This window comes from Chiloscyllium punctatum, chromosome 8 (assembly GCF_047496795.1).
Source record: "Chiloscyllium punctatum isolate Juve2018m chromosome 8, sChiPun1.3, whole genome shotgun sequence".
NCBI lineage: Eukaryota > Metazoa > Chordata > Chondrichthyes > Orectolobiformes > Hemiscylliidae > Chiloscyllium > Chiloscyllium punctatum.
The window spans coordinates 103,507,171-103,526,825 of NC_092746.1; the positions used below are offsets into that span (position 1 = coordinate 103,507,171).

General features: G+C 38.7%; 1 protein-coding gene across 5 annotated transcripts in view; it reads left to right on the top strand.

Moving 5' to 3' along the window:
• The window catches only part of LOC140480791 (disco-interacting protein 2 homolog C), a 619,093-nt gene that overhangs the window by 481,792 nt on the left and 117,646 nt on the right, over nucleotides 1-19,655 (top strand). For all 5 annotated transcript variants that reach the window (XM_072576180.1, XM_072576182.1, XM_072576181.1 and 2 more), the window contains 8 exons: nucleotides 806-870; nucleotides 2,031-2,124; nucleotides 2,393-2,512; nucleotides 5,231-5,345; nucleotides 6,295-6,434; nucleotides 12,785-12,921; nucleotides 17,812-18,020; nucleotides 19,215-19,329. In XM_072576180.1, coding sequence (XP_072432281.1) covers nucleotides 806-870; nucleotides 2,031-2,124; nucleotides 2,393-2,512; nucleotides 5,231-5,345; nucleotides 6,295-6,434; nucleotides 12,785-12,921; nucleotides 17,812-18,020; nucleotides 19,215-19,329 — 995 coding nt within the window. The remainder of the gene's footprint in view (nucleotides 1-805; nucleotides 871-2,030; nucleotides 2,125-2,392; nucleotides 2,513-5,230; nucleotides 5,346-6,294; nucleotides 6,435-12,784; nucleotides 12,922-17,811; nucleotides 18,021-19,214; nucleotides 19,330-19,655) is intronic.

The following is a 19,655-nucleotide window of genomic DNA, read 5'->3' on the forward strand; positions in this document are numbered from 1 at the left end:
ATACTTTGCTTTATTAAAAAAAAGAAAGAACTGCAGATGCTGTAAATCAGAAACAATATCTGAAATTGCTGGAAAAGCTCAATAGGTCAGGCCGCATCTGTGGAGAGAAGGGTCACTTGACCTGAAATGTTAACTCTGATTTCTCTCCTCCGATGCTGCCAAACCTGCTGAGTTTTTCTGGCAACTTGTGTTTTTGTTGCAATATTTTGCTGTCAAGTTATATTGTTTAATTGGCTGCCACTTCTCTTCCAGGAATGCCTACACTTAAGAAGTTGGGCTCGTCTGTTCAAGGGGATTCCCATCTGCTGGCCTTCCTTTGATCTCCTTGCCCCATCCCTCTACTGCTTTAAAAACTTTGGCATTTCTTTTTCTCTCTTCAGTTCTGAAGGGCAAGGTCGTCTTCATGCGAAACATTAACTTGGTTTGTCTCTACAGATGCTGCCTGACTTGCATGATTTTTCAATTTTATGTTAAGTTTCCAACAATGATGGTATTTTACTTTTGTACTAGTGAGCAGAAACTGGATTACCCTTGCTTGTAATGGAATCATTTGAATCATATTCCCAGGTGATATGTGTTCAGCCTCACACATGAATGATGATCATTTCAGACGTCAAAGAACCTGTTGTCTCTGAATATATATCTCACTTCAGAAGAGGATGGGCAATGATACAAAATTAGAGGAAATGCAAATAACTAAGGCATAACATTAGGTTTGAAATGAAATTAGGAGGAGTGTATACTCTGCTTTTTTAAACTTTGAAATTATCACTATAACTGAGAAAGTCTTGTCTATCTTAAACAGCGGAAACCATAGTGAATGTATTGGATTTTAAGAAGGATGTTGGATTGTGGCATGGTATTCTTACGGTAAGATCTTTTCCCGCATATATTTCTTAATAAATAGCAAATCTAAGGTATAAAACTGCATTGAGATGATGCATTTATTGGAATGCTCCTGTCAACAGATTGTAGGGTTTTTCTGGCATACAAAATTATGAAAACCATAGTTTTTTCAGAATAGTAACAGTTCATTTGGTTCAACAAACCTGTGTTTTTTCCCTCCCCTGTATCTGTGTTCTGATCACGTTCTTCAATTTCACTTCTTTTCAAGAATCCTAATTTTCTAGGTTAGAAGTTTACCATAATCTGTCCACCACCTCCATAGGTCTTCAACTCTGCCACCTTCTCTTTTCCTGTCGGTGTTTCTTCTAACAAGAAGCTTATTTACAACAGATTTAAGTCCTATGTGCAAGATGCTATGACATTTAAATTTTCAGGCAATAAGTTTCATCCTTGAATTTATGTAAGTAACTTATAATTAAAATAGCAGAGTGTGCAAACTTGATGGACCAAATTTCCTCTTCCTGTGCTGTGGTGTTCCTGTGACCTGCAGGTTTGGTTTTCTCACTGCAAAACAATTGCTGTCATTTTTCTTTTCCTCCAGTCATTGCTGAAACTGAGCTACAGTTACTAGTTTGTGCATTACAAATTTTTATAGCTTCCTTTTATAATTTTCTTCAGAATTTCATAAGCAGCAATATTCAGTTGCTTTATTAAATTTAATTGGTAGTTTATAAAAAAGTTAAAATTCTCTCTATTTTTAAAAAGAAACAGATTTCAGTTGAGCTCTAGGCAGAAACACGATCATATGTCAATGACTGGTGTGTAAACTGAAGAAATGGCCAAGTGGATGTTTCATGCAAGTGGTGACTTTCTCACATGTTTCAGTAAATCCGTAGCATTTAAAAAAGGGAGGGATTTATCTGGAAAACAAGTACGTCATGTAGCTGCCAAAAGTGATCTGTTTTTGTCACTATATCACTCTACTGAATTATGCTGGTTAAATATTCTTAATTATTATAATTCTGAAGATAGTTTGCAAGTACTTAACATTTGTGCAGGGAAAGGTAGTTGAATATAATTGTTAATATGCATAATACATCAAAATGTATTTTAATTAAACAAAAATAGTTGCCTTCTATTTCCAAGTGCAGTATTTTCTTATTATATTTTACTTTCCTTCTTAGAGTGTTATGAACATGATGCATGTTATCAGTATTCCATATTCATTAATGAAGGTGAACCCCCTTTCATGGATACAGAAAGTCTATGCATATAAGGGTGAGTATTGATAATGCTTCAGAAGATATTGTTTAAGGCAAATGTATGATTGTTTAAATATTTCTCCAGTGTTTATTGATTAAGCATAATTATGCTTTTTAATTTTGATTGAATAAAGTATCATTACACACATTAATTTTGATTGTTCATGTAACAGATTTGCATTCTGATCAAATCTGAAAATGAGCATAAGAATGCTAAGATTTGGGTTTTATTTTAAAATTAAGGGTGAATTCGGAGAGAATGATTTAATGATATGTAATTCCAGCTAAAGTGGCATGTGTGAAGTCCAGGGACATGCATTGGGCCTTGGTTGCACACAGAGATCAGCGAGACATTAACCTCACCTCACTACGGATGCTAATAGTAGCAGATGGAGCTAATCCTTGTGAGTAACTATCTCTTCCACTAATCCTGTTGTTTTGAAACAAAAGGCAACGTAAATGTAAATAGCAACATTTTAACCCCAAACTAGTGTTTAAAGTAACAAAAGGGGCATTTTCCAGAAAAGTTCAGAGTAATCACCGCTGGTTTTCCCTTGTATGCAAATGAGAAATGCTAACAAAATATGCACTTAATGTAAAAATCTCTCATTAAAAAGAATGGCATCAACTCGCATTGTTTTACTTGTAATCTCTCAGGTGTGTTATTTCATAGAAACCTTTGCATTTTGACTGAAGACTATCGTCTACAATCTTAAAATCAAGTGATAATGTTGACAGGTTTTAGATCATCTGTGTCAATCCTTCCCAAGGGCCATGAGATAAAGCAATGTGTTTTCACACCTGGGTTCTCGGTCTACACCGATGGATTTGAAAGTCTTCACTATGGCAGTTGCAATTAACAAGTATACTAGGGGCATCTTCATTAGCAGAGTCCATAGTTTGGAGCAATTGACACAAAGTTAAATGTCTCATCAAAAGATGCCAACAGGATAAATGTGGGTGGAGTAGGAAAGTGTAGCAAGAGAAGTGATTCCGAGATTTAAGTTATTATATGTATTGGTTGCTTGCTGCATATTAAAACCAGAGATATCATGTAGAAAGGTTCAGTTTATTTTGCAGGCAGTGAATAGAAATACTAATTATTTGAGATTTCCACTAGCTGAATTGGTTATCTAGATTTCTGTGCATGTGGCAAACAAAGCTGCCTCCTGGAGATTAAAGTAAACATAATTTTCAAATTGATTTTTATTCTTTCATGGTATGTAGATGTCACTAGCAAAGCAAGCATTTTTTGCCCATCACTAATTGCCCTTGAACTGAGATGCTTATTAGACAATTTCAGAAAGCAGTTAAGAGTCTTGGCCTGGGCCTGGAGTCACATGTAGACCAGATCAGCTGAGGACTGCAAAGGGACTTTTCCTAAAAAACATTAATGGGCCAACAAATTGATTTTATTGGTATTACATCAACAAGTATTGACTTCCTCCACTACTGACACTCAGTAGCAGCAGTGTGTACTATCTACAAGATGCTCTGCAGTAATTCACCCAAAGATCCTGAGACAGCACTTTCCAAACCCATGACCACTTCCATCTAGAAGGACTAGGGTAGCAGATACATAGGAACACTTCACTTAAAGTTCCCCTCCAAGCCACTCACCATCCTAATTTGGAAATATGGTAGCTTGTTAGCAAGAATAATAGCAAATTACAGACCTTTAAATTAGAAATAAACGAATAAAGAGCAACAGCATCTTTCTCCTCAACACTAAATCCTCAAATTCCTAACTCAACATTCAGTAAATACCAGCAAAGGTAGGCAGGTAGTAGGATTGCAACTATGCAATTGCTACGATGTCATCTGTTTTTGATTCCCCTGCCTGACAACCCACTCCCAAGGCTCCCATAAACTCCCACACACAGCTTCTGCTAACTTAAGGAAAAATAGAAGTCAGCAATTAAAACAAAGATTATTTTGGTAACTATACCTGGCATTAATAAATTAATCATCATACTGGACAGCTACTGTTGACTCATGTCCTTTTCATATGTAGATTTGTGTTCTGATCTTTGGATGTAGTTAAAGTAAGGGCTTTGTTTTCATAGTGTTATGGACAGACCTCCCCCAGACCACCTGGATAATATTTTTGAAAGCACAATTTTTGGTTAAACTGGTCCATAGATATTTTGGCTGTGAAATGAGATCCATTTTATTTGCAACGCATTTTCAATGTGAAGAGGGAAACGGTTTTAAGTGAATTTCCCTGGAGTCCAGAACGAGAGAGCATAGATTTAGGATGAGAGGGGAAAGATGTAAAAGAGACCTAAGGGGCAAAATTTTCACACAGAGGGTGGTACGTGTATGGAATGAGCTGCCAGAGGAAGTGGTGGTGGCTGGTACAATTGCAACATTTAAGAGGCAGTTGGATGGGTATATGAATAGGAAGGGTTTGGAGGGATCTGGGCCGGGTGCTGGCATGTGGGACAAGATTGGGTTGGGATATCAGGTCGGCATGGACGGGTTGGACCGAAGGGTCGGTTTCTATGCTGTACATCTGTCTGACTCTGAGGTGTGGGCGTCATTGGCTAGGCCAGCATTTATTGCCCAGCGCACAGTTAAGAGACTTTCACATTACTGTGGGTCTGGAGTCACCTGTCAGCCAGACCAGATGAGGATGGTGAATTTCCCTCCCCAAAGGACATTAATGAACCAGATGGTTTTCCCCTGACGTTCAAAAATGGGTTCATGGTTATCATTTGACACATATTTCCAGATTATTTTGAATTCACATTCCACCATCTGCCATGGTGGAATTTGAACCGAGTCCCCAGAACATTACCTGGGTCTCTGGATTAATAGTCTAGCAATAATACCACTAGGCTATTATCTTCCCATTTGATGTGATGATGGCAATGCAAGAATTGTAACAAAAGCATTGTTACAATTCTTCTGTAATCCCAGTGGCTTCTGGGATTAATGTGCACATTTCAAAGTCTTTCAGTATCCTAGCTTCAAAAGTAATTTTTGTACAGTTCTTTAGCATTTACTTCTAACTTAGCAAAATGAAAAATAAATGAATGGAATGTGCATTGGGAGATTTAGAGTGGTCCTCAAATTTGAAAAAGAATATTCTAATATTTTGCAAATATTTTGTTCATTAGGGTCTATTTCTTCCTGTGACGCATTCCTTAATGTCTTCCAAAGCAAAGGATTGCGTCCAGAAGTAATCTGTCCTTGTGCCAGTTCTCCAGAAGCTTTGACTGTAGCAATTCGAAGGTATGGTGTGAGATTATTTGACTTACCACCTTTCTGGTGCTATAAAAAGGTGTCTTGATAAGTGATTGCAAGATGAACATGCAGTGGCAAGCCAATTCGGATATCAAAATGCATTGTAGTTAATAGTTAATCCTGTGAATAGCTTTCATCTTCATCCTGTCTGCTCCCAAACTGCTTTCTTAACTTCTAAATCTAAGGTGATCTGAACTGCAGATGCCTTCACAGTTGCTGTTAGTCTGGTCCCTGTTGGGCAAATGAGGAAATATTTCACAGTTGCCACCTTTGCTAGAAGAAAAATCAATATGATATGTGGTAAAGCTGAATGTCATATTTAATACTACTTTCCATGAAGTCCCACGAGGCAGAATTTGTTTCTCTACATGTTGTGATGACAACAATGGAAAAATTAGAAGCTGTACTGCTGCATTCAAACATCCAGGTATCAAAATTAAAAAGGAGACTTTCCAGTGAATAAATAAAATCGAGCAATTTTGTTTTGGAGAAGGAAATATTTATTTCCTTTGAGACACAGCACTCAGCACCTTAACTGCATTAAACCCAGACCTTGATGTCAGTACAGGGACTTTAATTAAAGAATATCTCCTGGTACTTAAAGAACAAAGAAAGTTTACAGTCCAGGTACAGGCCTTTTGGCCCTCCAAGCCTGAGCCAATCCAAATCCACTGTCTAAACCTGTCACCCAATTCCTAAGCATCTGTGTCCCTTTGGCTCCCCACCTACTCATGCATCTGTCCAGCTCCTCACCTTTGATTTAAACTCCAAACTTCTGAATTATGTGCCAAATGCTTGCTAAGTGATCTGTTTTGATTTGAAGTGGCAAACAGTTGTAGCACTACCAACTGGTTGTCAGTTCCTACATGAACAACATTCTTCTGTAAAGGTTTATTTAAAATTCCATTTAGGTTTAAAATGTGTGCATCTATTTTAGGCCAACAGATGATACCAACCAGCCACCTGGCCGAGGGGTGCTCTCTATGCACGGCTTGAGTTATGGGGTGATAAGAGTGGACTCTGAAGAAAAGCTGTCGGTCCTGACTGTGCAAGATGTTGGTCTGGTGATGCCTGGAGGTATAGCTTAACAAAATATGCTTCCTTTTCTTCCTATTGATCAACTCAACATGGGGGAAAAATTGCTCAGATTTAAATTAATTGTACTTTTTGTGAAGTTTTAAAAAAACTTTTATAATTTGGGGCTTCATTTTCTAATATGGGGGGAAAAGCCTTCATGTTGCCTAATGTTATTGTTAGGCCTTGGTACCTTGAGAAGATCCTTGTCTAAGAATATCTATGGTACTAATTTGGGAACCTTCCAATTGCTGATTTCCCTCTGTCTGGATCCCTCCAGAATTGGTCAAAACCATGCAAACTTGAGCTGTTTGCCTTTTACTCAGCCAGCTTCCTACACAGATTTACTTAGAGGTTTTCAAAGTTGATCCAAAGACTGCTGAGCAGTGAAGCTCCCAAGTAAATCCAGCCATTGGAGCAATATTCACCACTCCTTTCACTTTTGACAGCGCTGATCTATGCTCCCAACCACCCACCCATTACAGAACCATGGACAGTTCTCACACTCACTACATCCTCTCTAGAAATGCAGAACTGCTCACTCTCTCTCCCCCCCCCCTCCCAATCCAGGACAGTTCTCACCCACACAATGTTCTGTAGAGAAGCACAGACAATGCTCACCCTCCCTTCAGGAATATCTGCTTTTGATGCCCAAAGGGCTGTAGAGGGCAGAGAGTGAGCATTTTTGTGTGGTCAGAATGGAGATCATTGTAACGGGATGATTATGACCGAGCTTTGGTGTTGATCATTGCTGAGGAGGGTGGTAACTCAGTCAGTGTTTATACTAAACAAAGGAATGCAAACTGTAGGATCATGAATAATTGTTGAAATGCAACCTCGGGACATTAAACTTAACAGAATGTGGCATCTAGATCCATTTAGGAAAAGTGGTTGACTTTCCTCAACTAGCCAACACTAAAGGGAACAACTGGGCTTTGTGTTAGCATATACTCCATATTTCAGAAGGAGCTGTGATCAGAAGTGCAAGTGACAAATGAAAAGTTTGACCTCAACACAATCTGACAGCAATAGCCACCTCTGGAATGTCCTGACCTCAGTGTACATGAATCAAATTTAGCAAAATGGTTCAGCATCCTTGATCTTCTTGAAGACGAGTGCCTCTTTGATATAGTTCCAGATCATTTAATTTTGATGGCTGGATTTTCACTTATTTTAGCCAACAGGTTTTTTTTTGTGTAAGTACCTCTACCACAGCAAGATTCCACAAGCTGCACGTTAAGTCACTGACTTTCTTTTGTTGGTATTGTTGGAAGGCTCAGTGTTGACTAGAACACTCTGCAAAATCACGTGTCTCTTTCAAATGGAACATGGGACCACTTTTTTTGTAATGCCTATACATGCGTGTGGTGCTTCTGTTCAATGTTTGCTCGAAAAGGTAGCACTTCTGATAAAGGAACATACTCTAAATACTCCATTCAGGTGTGTTCAGATCATGGTATAGGATTTAGACCTAGATCCATGAGTCTTAGAATCTTAATCATTGCAAAATGTTGGATGTTCTGTAGGTCGTCTGTATCTTTTTGAAGGCATAGTACTCTCTTAGGTCTTGGCTTTCTTCCTATGCAGCTACCAATGAGTTGCACACTATTTTGACCTGCAATGGAAGGGTCTTAGGTTAGAGTGGTGTATTTGATTAGTCCTATTTTCTTTAATAGCCACTTTGCATTGGGGGGAATGATAATTACTTTTGCCTTTCCCACCTTTACTAATGGACATCAGTTTTCAGTACAAATTTGTTTCACGAATCAATCTTCATTACCTCATATTTGTCTATATTTAAAATCAACTCTGTAGGTTGTTCATTTAATTCATTCAGGTCTACCAATTTCAGTTAAATGAGTCATTTAGTCACATTATGTTAGAATTGTGTTACTGTATAATAGCTGAGCATCCTCATCCATATATTTAAGAATAATGGAGTCAGCAGGATATTCATTAGATACTCCGTATGCACTAATCCTTTTTAACATTGTCAAGTGGGTTTTTCTTCTGAATCCATTCTGAAGAAGAAGTTAATTATATCTGCACAGTAATCCTCATCTGCTCCTTAAAGGACACTTGATTTCAACTGCTTGAAAACAATGCTATAGGTTACTTACATCCTCTAATATATAGGACTCCATATAATATTCTCTTTCCTTGCTGTAAGATTGATACCTAATTTACAATTGACGACTTCCCGTTGCTTCAGACATTCTTGCAGATTTCTCGTGTATGTTTTCCATTGTCGCACACTGGCAAAACAGATAATCAGAGGTGAGACCAACACTACAGAAGCTATTGTGGCGTATTACTGGCTACTTTCTAATCTACTGACTTGATGGAGTGGATTACAGGGCATTGGTGGAGATACAACATCATTGGACATCGCACCAGTTGAGGAACTTTATTTGTTCACACAGTGCAATGGACTTTCCATCTTTGGGATTTCTGATTGATTGCACCTGTAGTACATTGTTATTAACGTACACAAAGAAAAGCAGTTACTCAGAGCAGGATAAGTCTTGATTCATCTAGTTGCATGTCCATTTGCAGATTCCTTTTCCTTTCTAACTTTGCTTCTTCAAAGTTCACTCTTTGTACTTTGGATCTGCTAGACAGATATTCCACATTGTCATTAGATTCTCCATGTGCAAAATTGAAAGCTGCTATTGTTCTATGAATATGTGTACATAATTAGCGGGCTGACTGGCTTCCACCATCATGACACAAGAGGAGTCCATTTGGCCCATCATGACTATGCCAGATTAAGATCACTTTCCAGCTCTTCACTCCTAATCCTGTAGCTATGACACTTCACTCTGCTGTAACAAAGTTCAATTGTTCTGGTAGCACACTCAAATGTTGTGAAGCTCTTCCTTAATGCATGGTTTATTGGTTTTGAAGAAACATTTTCACAACTGTATAGCATCGGAACATTGGTTCAGCCACTTTTAGAGTATTGCGTGCAATTCTGGTCTCCCTCCAATAGGAAGGATGTTGTGAAATTTGCAAGGGTTCCGAAGAGATTACCTGGGGTTGGAGGTTTTGAGCTATAGGGAGAGGCTGAATGGGCTGGGGCTGTTTTCCCTGGAACATTGGAGGCTGAGTGGTGACCTTATAGAGGTTTACAAAATTATGAGGGGCCTGGATAGGATAAATAGACAAGGGCTTTTCCCCACAGTGGAGGAGTCCAAACTGAGAAGGCATAGGTTTAGGGTAAGAGGGGAAAGATTTAAAAGAGACCTGAGGGGCAACTTTTTCATGCAGTGGGTGGTGTGTGTATAGTATGAGCTGCCAAAAGATGTTGTGGAGGCTGGTACAATTACAACATTTAAAAGGCATCTGGATGGGTATGTGAAGAGGAAGGATTTGGAGGGATATAGACCAAATGTTAGCAAAAGAGACTACATTAGTTTAGGATTGCTGGTCGGCATGGATGAGTTGGGCCAAATAGTCTGATTCCATGCTGAATAACTCTATGACTTTATGATTCTATCTTACTGGCTGCAACTTCCTGCAATCACATAACTGGAAGGTTTACATCTTACAGTTCTTAACATATGTCAAAATTATCCTGATACTTTCATAGTAGACTGAAAGATATATTTTACCCCCAGACCCCAGAGTGTGGACTTGGAAAAATTCCCAACTGGAAGTTGGGATCTTTTGAGGAAATGTTGGATAGGCTGGAATTGTATCACTGATATTCGGAGTATACGAGGTGATCTTACTGAAGCATGTGAGATCCTGAGGGGTCTTGACAGGGTTTACGCTGAATGGATGTTACCCCCTGCGGGAGGCACTAGAACCAGGGGCACAATTTTTTTTTTTAAATGTGATCTCCCAACTATGATGGAAGTGAGGAGATTTCTGTTGTTCTCAGAGTTGAGAGTTTTTGGAGCTCTGTTTCCCAAAGAACAGGACAGGAACAGGCCCTTTGGCCCACCAGGACTACACCAATGAACCTTTCTAAACTAAAATCCATTTGCGTCTACTTGGTCTGTATCCCTCTATTCCCTGCTAATTCAGATATCTGTCTAGATGCCTCTTAAACATTGCTGTTGTATCTGTTTTGGCCATCTTCTCTGGTAGCACATTCCAGTCATATACTCTCCTCAATGTAAAAAAATTTGCCTCTCACATCTCCTTTAAGCTTTCCCACTTTTATCTTAAACCTATGTCTCCTTGTAATTGACATTTCTACTCTGGGAAAAAGATTCTGGTTATCCATTCTATCATTGCCTCTTATAATTATGTAAACTTGGATCAGGTCACTTCTCGGCCTGTCTTCAAGTGAAAACAACTTGAATTTGTTCATCTCTACCCATAGCTAGTACTGTCCAATCCAGGCCACATCCTGGTTTCTGTACCCTCTCCAAAGGCTTCACATCCTGCTGGTAACGTGGTGACCAGAAATGTACAATGGTGTCCATCCTAAACTTCTATAGAGCTGCAACATGAGTGCCAATTTTTCTGCTCTGTGCCCTAACCAGTGAAGTCAAACATGCCAAACACGCCAAACACCACCTTGACCACTTTATCTAGTTGCGTTGGCACTTTCAAGGACTCTAGACCTGTACACCTAGATCCCTCTGTATGTTAATGCTTCTAAGGATTCTGTCATTTAATGTATGCACTTCCCACTTGCATTAGACTTTTCAAAATGCTTCATCTCGCATTTGTTCAAATTAAACTCCCATCTCCCATTTTTCTGCCAAAGTATCCAACATATCTCTATTCTGCTGTATCCTCTGGCAAATCCTCTTCACTGTCCAGGATTTGCTCCAATCTTTGTGCTGTCTCCAAACCTACCAATCAGATCACCTATATTCTCCTCCCAATCACTTATATGTTATTATAAACAACAGCACGGTCCCAACATCTATTCCTGTGGAACACCACTGGTATTCTCCAATCAGGAAAACACCCTTCCATCACTACTCTCTGTCTTCTGTGACTAATCAAGTTCTGTATCCATCGTACCAGCTCACTGTGGATCTCATGTGACTTCAATTTCTGTATCAGTTTGCCATGAGGGACCTGTCAAAGGCCTTGCTAAAGTCCATGTGGACAACATGCACTGCCCTGCCCTCATCAATCATCTTTGTCCCTTCCTTAAAAAACCTCAAGCAAGTTTGTGAGACGTGATCTACCTCACTCAAAATCATATTTTTCCAAATGTGAGTAAATCCTGCCCCTAAGAATCTTGTCCAATAATTTCCCAACTGCTGATGTAATGTTCACTGGCCTATAATTACCCAGATTATCCCTGTTACCTTTCTTAACCAAAAGAACAACATTGGCTATTCTTCTGTCCTGTGTGGCGAAAGAGGATACAAAGATTTCGTACAATGCCCCAGCAATATCTTTCCTCACCTCCTTCAGTCTCCTGGGATAGATCCCACCAGGTCCTGGGGAATTGTCTATCTTAATGCTTTTAAAAACACCCAGCACCACCTTTTCTAATATATCAATGTGCCCTAGAATATCAACAGACCCCCTCACTAAACTCATCGTCCATTCAAACCCTCTCCCTCTGCTGCAACAGTCAGTGCAAAATAAGAATTTTACTTTAATTTCCCAGATTTGAATCCTGTATCAGAACAGAGTTTAAAAACATCCTAACCCATTATTGTAAAACAAAGTATATTCTTTATATTATAAGCTAGTGAAATATTTCCATATTAACTTCTGTTGAGTAGTGAATCAGGATACCTCATTCATACAGTTTTCCAATTTATATTAATCGCTTTTCTCTTGTTAAAAAGAATCTGTGCTTTGGAAAACTGTGGGTTTATTTTCAAATAAGTATTTTTATGATATAACTTAAATGTATTTATCATATCATACCATTGATTTAATCATAAACTGTTTATATAATATGCAAAACCTTAAGTGATCTGAAAGATTTAACATAGATCATGTAAATATTGTAGTTTTAACTATAAGCTACTTCACTTCTAAATGGCCTCCAGGAGAAAGGGAGGACTGCAGATCAGAGTCGAGAATGTGGTGCTGGAAATGCACATTCCTGATGAAGGGCTTATGCCTGAAACATTGATTCTCCTGCTCCTCAGATCTGACTGACCAGTTGTGCTTTTCAAGTACCGCATTCTCGATTCTAAATAGCCTCTGCAGTATTGAAATAGTGAACTGTAGTTCAAAAAAGAAATCACCTTCGTATATTCCAAATGAAGATCTTGACTTGCTTTTTGATTTGTAAATTAAACGTTATTACTGGGTGCCATTGTTCTTAAATTAAATTAAGATGTACCAGTAAGGCTTGACCTGTAAATTTTAAATAAGTAATGTTGTTGAATTAAGGTTGTCATGTCTTATGTCTTCTTCAGGTGTGATGTGTGTTGTGAGACCAGAAGGAATTCCATTACTCTGTAGAACTGATGAAATAGGCGAACTTTGTGTGTGCTCCATTGCTGCAGGTACATCCTACTACGGTCTATCAGGAATGACGAAGAACACTTTTGAGGTACGCCGTGCGGATTCAGAGCATGGATCCACTTTATGTATTGTCAACAAAATGCATATTCTAATTATGAGAAAAAGAAAAAGAAATATTTTGTTAAAACATGCAGGCACTTTGCTTTTAAGTGGTCAAAAATTTAGTGAATTTTGAAATGTTATACACATGCAGTAAACAAAATCAAAACTTCTGAGAGTATGCATTGCAAATTGTAAAGAGCTAATCTCAGGCCAACTATGAAGATTGTGTTTGCAAACCTCTGTTGTTGAGTTTTAATCTTTGAAGAGGGTTGGTGAAGCATTTTCCAGCGTTTTTCTTTATTGGTTCCGTTATTTTTATTCCTTATTTTTGCATGTTCCAGGAGATCTCTCAGCTATTGTAAGCTTGGAGTATGTCTCCTCATGGTGTCTGAGCTGTCATATATTGAAAAGCCCTGTGGACCTGCTGCTTGGGTGTTTTCCGTCCATAAATTATTTTGAGCACTGGTTGTGAAAGCAAGCAGGCATGTCTGATGAAAAATAATTTTTAATTGTATTTGGTCACTGCAAGCTTTATTCATCTTTTAAAAAATATCTGAAACTATATCTAGTTTTACCCTAAATTTTTACAACATTCTTGAGAGAATGATTGAGATCTACCTCCAGTGGTTTGTAATTTAAATCTTTCACTGTGTTCAACTTTGGCACATTTAATGTTATCAAGCAGACCTCATATGGAAAAATAAGTGGAAATTTCTCACCTTCTGTCTGTATAGAGATGGGATCTTAATTGAATTTGTCCTACTTGTGCATCCCACTACAAGTTGTGAAACTGAGAATCATTATGGATATTTGGTCAAAATGTCTGCTCTTGATGATTCATTTTGATAATTTCCATAAAGAACACCTCCAGCAATGAGGATCTTTCCCGTCAAAACACAAATATTAACATGCATCCCATCTCAGAATTTGAGTAATCTTGTCATTGTCCCACCTCCTGCCTCAAAATATTCTTGTTTCCTAATATATTGACCAAAGGAACAAGTCCTCTCTTTACCACAGCAGTAAATAAACAGTAGTCAGCTTAATAGTGCCCTCATTAATTAAACTCTAAAATGTCCTGAAAATTAGCAACTTTAATAATTTCATCACTTAACATAACAGCAAGCAATCCAAAAATTTAAAAAAGCAAAAATCTTATTGAAATTTTATACAGCATGCTTTTCAAGTAGCTTGCATTGTACTCATGACTGAAATACTGCTACGACATCTGTTTGGTCTGGGCTGCTGTAATAGATTCCTTACAGACAAGGGGGTAGAGTTGCCATCTGCGGTTAGGCATAAACTATGTCTGAAATTGCACTAGTTTTGAGTTTCTTACTTGGGTTCCAGTTCAGACTAATTCACACATTGCTAAGTGGAAAATTTGCCATGAGACCGTTCAAAGGGTAGCCTTTTAGAATGTAACTTGTTAAAATAAATTTGTTTTTAAAATTGCTTCTTGATTTGTTTTTTTAGAGTTGTGCTTATATGTGGTTCAATTAATAAAACTAAAATTGGATTTATCAGAAAATAATAACTATTTTTAATCTCTATCTAGTCCACCATCTGAGAAACTCAATTTTAAACACTGTACATGATTTATGCAGAACCTTCCCTAGTTAGATTGATGTTCAGTATTTGATTTGTTTATTGAGAACATTTTAAAATAAACCTATCAATGTCCTTCCACCACAAGAAAGCTTGATTCTTGGAGCCTCCTGAAAAAAGCATAACAAAAACAGTAGAAACTTGCAATATTGGTTTATTTGATTTGGAGATTTAGTTGATGCAGTGGAAGGAGACCACGTTCTAGCAAGTCATCACTTTAAACAAGCATCACAAGTCCTGGAACATGATCTACACTGAATACAATTTGAGATAAAAATTACTTTGCACTGGTTTGGCCCATTTTTAAAAAATGTTACTTGAAAAGCAGAGCCAATGAACAGAAACTCCAGTATTACCTTCAGGATACTATTTTTTGGCATTTTGCTGTGTTCCTTTTCATTTTAGTTACTACTTTCTTGAGAGCAATTCAGAGTGAACAATGAAGTTCTGGATATAGGTTTGCTCACTGATCTGGAAAGTTCATTTTCAGACATTTCGTCACCATTACTACATAACATTGTTGTGGTTCTGTTCGCCGAGCTGGGAATTTGTCTTGCAAACGTTTCGTCCCCTGTCTAGGTGGCATCCTCAGTGCTTGGGAGCCTCCTGTGAAGCGCTTCTGTGCTGTTTCCTCCGGCATTTATTGTGGCCTGTCTCTGCCGCTTCCGGTTGTCAGTTCCAGCTGTCCGCTGTAGTGGCCGGTTTATTGGGTCCAGGTCGATGTGTTTGTTGATAGAGTCTGTGGATGAGTTCACCTCCATCAACAAAACACTAGCCAAAGAAACAATAGCCAACCTGCTGGACAGACATAACAGACAACAGGACGTTGAACCTATCAACAAAGACGGCATACTTAAACTACTGGACTTGTGCCTCACAACACACTTCACATTCAATAACCAAATACACGAACAAATCAACGGAACACCCATGGGCTCACTGATCTCTGGACTCATAGCAGAAGCAGTAATGCAAAGGTTAGAACAAACAGTCGGACCACAACTTCAACCCAGACTCTGGGTCAGATACGTGGATGACACCTTTGTAATAATTAAAAACACAGAAATAGAGAACACACACCAGATCATCAACGCCACACTCACAGGAATCCGATTCACTAGAGAGGAAGAAAAGGACAACCAACGCCCATTCCTAGAGGTGATGGTACAGAGAACACCAAACGGAGAATTCACCACAAAGGTTTACAGGAAAGCCACACACACAGACCAAGTCCTAAACTATGAAAGCAACCACCCCAACACACACAAACGAAGTTGCATCAGGACACTATTCAAAAGGGCCACAACACACTGCAGCACACCAGAACTATAAAAAGAGGAAGAGGAACACCTATACAAAGTATTCGCCAAAAACGGATACCCTCGCAATTTCATCAACAGATGCCTAAGGGAGAGACAACGGAACAAGGACATGCCGCAACCCAAAGGACTAGCCACACTACCATACATCAGGAGCATTTCTGAACTGACAGCCAGACTACTGCGACCACTAGGACTCATAACAGCACACAAACCAACAGCCACGCTCAGACAACAACTTACCAGAACAAAGGACCCAATACCCAACATGAGCAAAACCAATGTAGTGTACAAAATCCCATGCAAGGACTGCACAAAACACTACATCGGACAAACAGGAAGACAGTTAACGATCCGTATACACGAACACCAACTCGCCACGAAACGACATGACCAGCTATCCTTAGTAGCCACACACACAGACGACAAGCAACATGAATTCGACTGGGACAACACTACCATTATAAGGCAAGCCAAACAGAGAACAGCCAGGGAATTCCTAGAGGCATGGCACTCATCCACAGACTCTATCAACAAACACATCGACCTGGACCCAATATACCGGCCACTACAGCGGACAGCTCGAACTGACAACCGGAAGCGGCAGAGACAGGCCACAATAAATGCTGGAGGAAACAGCACAGAAGCACTTCACAGGAGGCTCCCAAGCACTGAGGATGTCACCTAGACAGGGGACGAAACGTTTGCAAGACAAATTCCCAGCTTGGCGAACAGAACCACAACAACGAGCACCCGAGCTACAAATCTTCTCCCAAACTTTGACTACACAACATCTTTAGTGAACCTCTGAACCGGTCTGGAGGCTCACTGAAAATGTTATCTAGTCGGGTGATGAAACGTCTGAAAATGAACCTTCCAGCTCAGTGAGCAAACCTACATCCAGAACCTCAACCTGAGCTACAAATCTTCTCAAAACTCACTAGAACAATGAAGTGAATAAATGGAAAAAGAAAGGTCGACAGCCACTTTTGTAGCTATTTCATTTTGCCTCAGTTTCCATTTCATTCCTTGCATTTTTTTTCTTTATTTATTCATGGGATGAGGCTGTCACTGGCCAAGCCAGTATTTATTGCCCATCCCTAATTGCCCAGAGGGCAGTTAAGAGTCAACCACGTTGCTGTGAGCCCAGAGTCACGTACAGGCCAGACCAGCTAATGATGGCAGTTTCCTTCTCTAAAGACCATTAGTGAATCTCCAAGTTATTTTTCTTGTAAGCGCCTTGCTTCTGGCTTTAAATCTCATTGAAGCACCCAACAGCATCATGGTTGGAATTTCTTTGGAGATTACAGGGTATTCCTAGACTTGTACATGAAAGCCAAGTTCTTATTGGTTTAGAGAGGCAGATACCTTGCAAATCATATAGCAATCATCTCAGGAACTGACCCTTGTTGGATGTATGTTCAGTGCCTTTGCTTCACAAGGAAGTCACAACACATCTGTGCTAGTTCTCATAGGCTGCAAACAATTTGCAACATCTCTTAGTTTTGGGGGGAAATCAACTTTGAAGTCATAGATGCATCAAGTAAACAATTGAGGCCCTTGTTTGCAAAGGGGTAGGTTATTAAGTAATTTCCTTGTGAAAAAGAGAAAATATCTCAACAGGACATTTCCCAAGTGGGTTGTCTTGTGTACATGGTGTAAAAGGTGTCAAGCATCTCTTGACAACTATTCCTAACCTGCAATTTGCACAGTCATTGACTGGAGAGAGTCCACTCAAATGTTAAACGAATTGACTGAAGTTTACAATAATATCAGTTTTTATCAATAAATGGACCTGTTTCAACTGTAACTGACGGTTCTTCTTTGTAACTAATTAGTTCTTATTAAAAACAGATGTTTCATTGTATAAAGTTCTTTATAGTTTTAGACATTAACTATGTAAGTAATTTCGACTTTATTTTTTTTCCCCACATTAACTCTGTCTTAAGATGTTCCCAATGATGAGCTCAGGAGCCCCTATCAGTGAATATCCATTTGTCAGAACTGGACTCTTGGGTTTTGTTGGCCCTGGCGGAATGGTCTTTGTTGTGGGAAAAATGGATGGCCTGATGGTGGTCAGTGGGAGGCGGCACAATGCAGATGACATTGTGGCAACAGCGCTTGCAGTGGAACCAATGAAGTTTGTCTACAGAGGAAGGTTTGTGTCTGCAATTGGCTTGCGAAAAATGCCAGAAACTCCAAAGTTAATAGTGCTAACAGTTTTCAATTATTCGTTGCCAAGGTTTTAAGCTTATGCTCAATCAACCTTTTTCCTATTTTTAAAATCTGACATTCATCATTTCAAAGTAGGTGCTTTATTACGGGTGCAAAATGTCCATAGAAAGAAAGATGGTCATTGGCCTGTAGCTTGAATTTAGAAATTTAGCTCTGTCATATTTACCTGTGGATAAAGTTACTTATACTTTCATGGGAGGAGTATTTGAAGAGTTGCCCTGAAAGGTTTGGTGTTCAGTATTGGGGTAGATGAGCCATAATACCTATCAGCAGTGGCATGGCAGATTTGCTAGTTTGTAACAAACATACTCCTTTAAAATAGGCATTGATTTGGTACTGTTGACTTTTTGTAATTGGAAGGGATGACAAGGATATGTTATTTCAATTGCTAAGTGTTTCTCACCATTGTTAAACTCTTAGTGTGGAATTCATTACATGCCAATTTTATGCTTCATTCTCATGGTTCTGTTCAATCTCTTTGATCAGACTAACTGTGCTTAACGCTTACTCTTAGGCATTTGTTATTCTCTGTGTTGTCTGCTATACACATCTGATCAAAATATTGCTTTCACGCCATTGTGAAAGAACAAAATCGTGAACAATAAAGCTAAACTAATAACATTTTATTTGAATTGTACGTTTGAGCTTTAATGCATGACAGATCCATCATTCAGAAAATGGCCGTATCTTGCACTTATGGAATATTTTGGCATTAAACAAGCTTATGTTATCAACTGTGTAAGGGTTCATTCATCAATGATTAAACAGATGAAGAAATATAGCAGGGAGCTTAGGTAAATAGTCAGTGATAATTCTCAGTAATTATGAATTAATTTGATAGTTAGCACAATTAAAAAGGATAATTGTATTAAGGCCAAGGATGCGAATTGTCAAATGTGTATATTATATCATACAAATTTAATTCAACTTTAACCAACCAAGGTGTGTTAACCTTGAAAAATTAGTATGTTATTGCAATAAATGAAAGGGCTGAAAGCTAAATTGAATGGAAGCTTGTTCTGAAGTTCAGTAATTTTGTAGTCGTAAAGTAACACTACTGTGATTTTTATTTTCAAGCTTATAGTTTGTTTTGATTCTGATCTCTGTCTGTTAACAGAATAGCTGTGTTTTCTATAAATGTTTTGCATGATGAGAGGATCGTAATCATTGCTGAACAGAGACCAGATTCTACTGAGGAAGATAGCTTTCAGTGGATGAGTAGAGTCCTTCAGGTAAAGATGAATGATCAGCAGAAGTGCACTTGATTAAAATGTGGAAAAAAGGTCACTGAGATTTTGACATTCAATTGAGAGCCGTTATTAGCTGGACATTGTGCGTATAGTATGAAGTTTATTATCACATCTAACAATCTTTGGAGAACCTATGAGGGTAGAACATTGGCTGAAGACAGAATTGGGATTGTCTCTTATGGCACCTATTAATGAATTACCCAACGACACTCCCTAATGCATGATTCAAAATTGCCCATTTAGGCAAAGTAATTCAGCTATTGTTGGTGCACATAGAATTTTCTGGGAAATTGAATTATTGCCTTTAG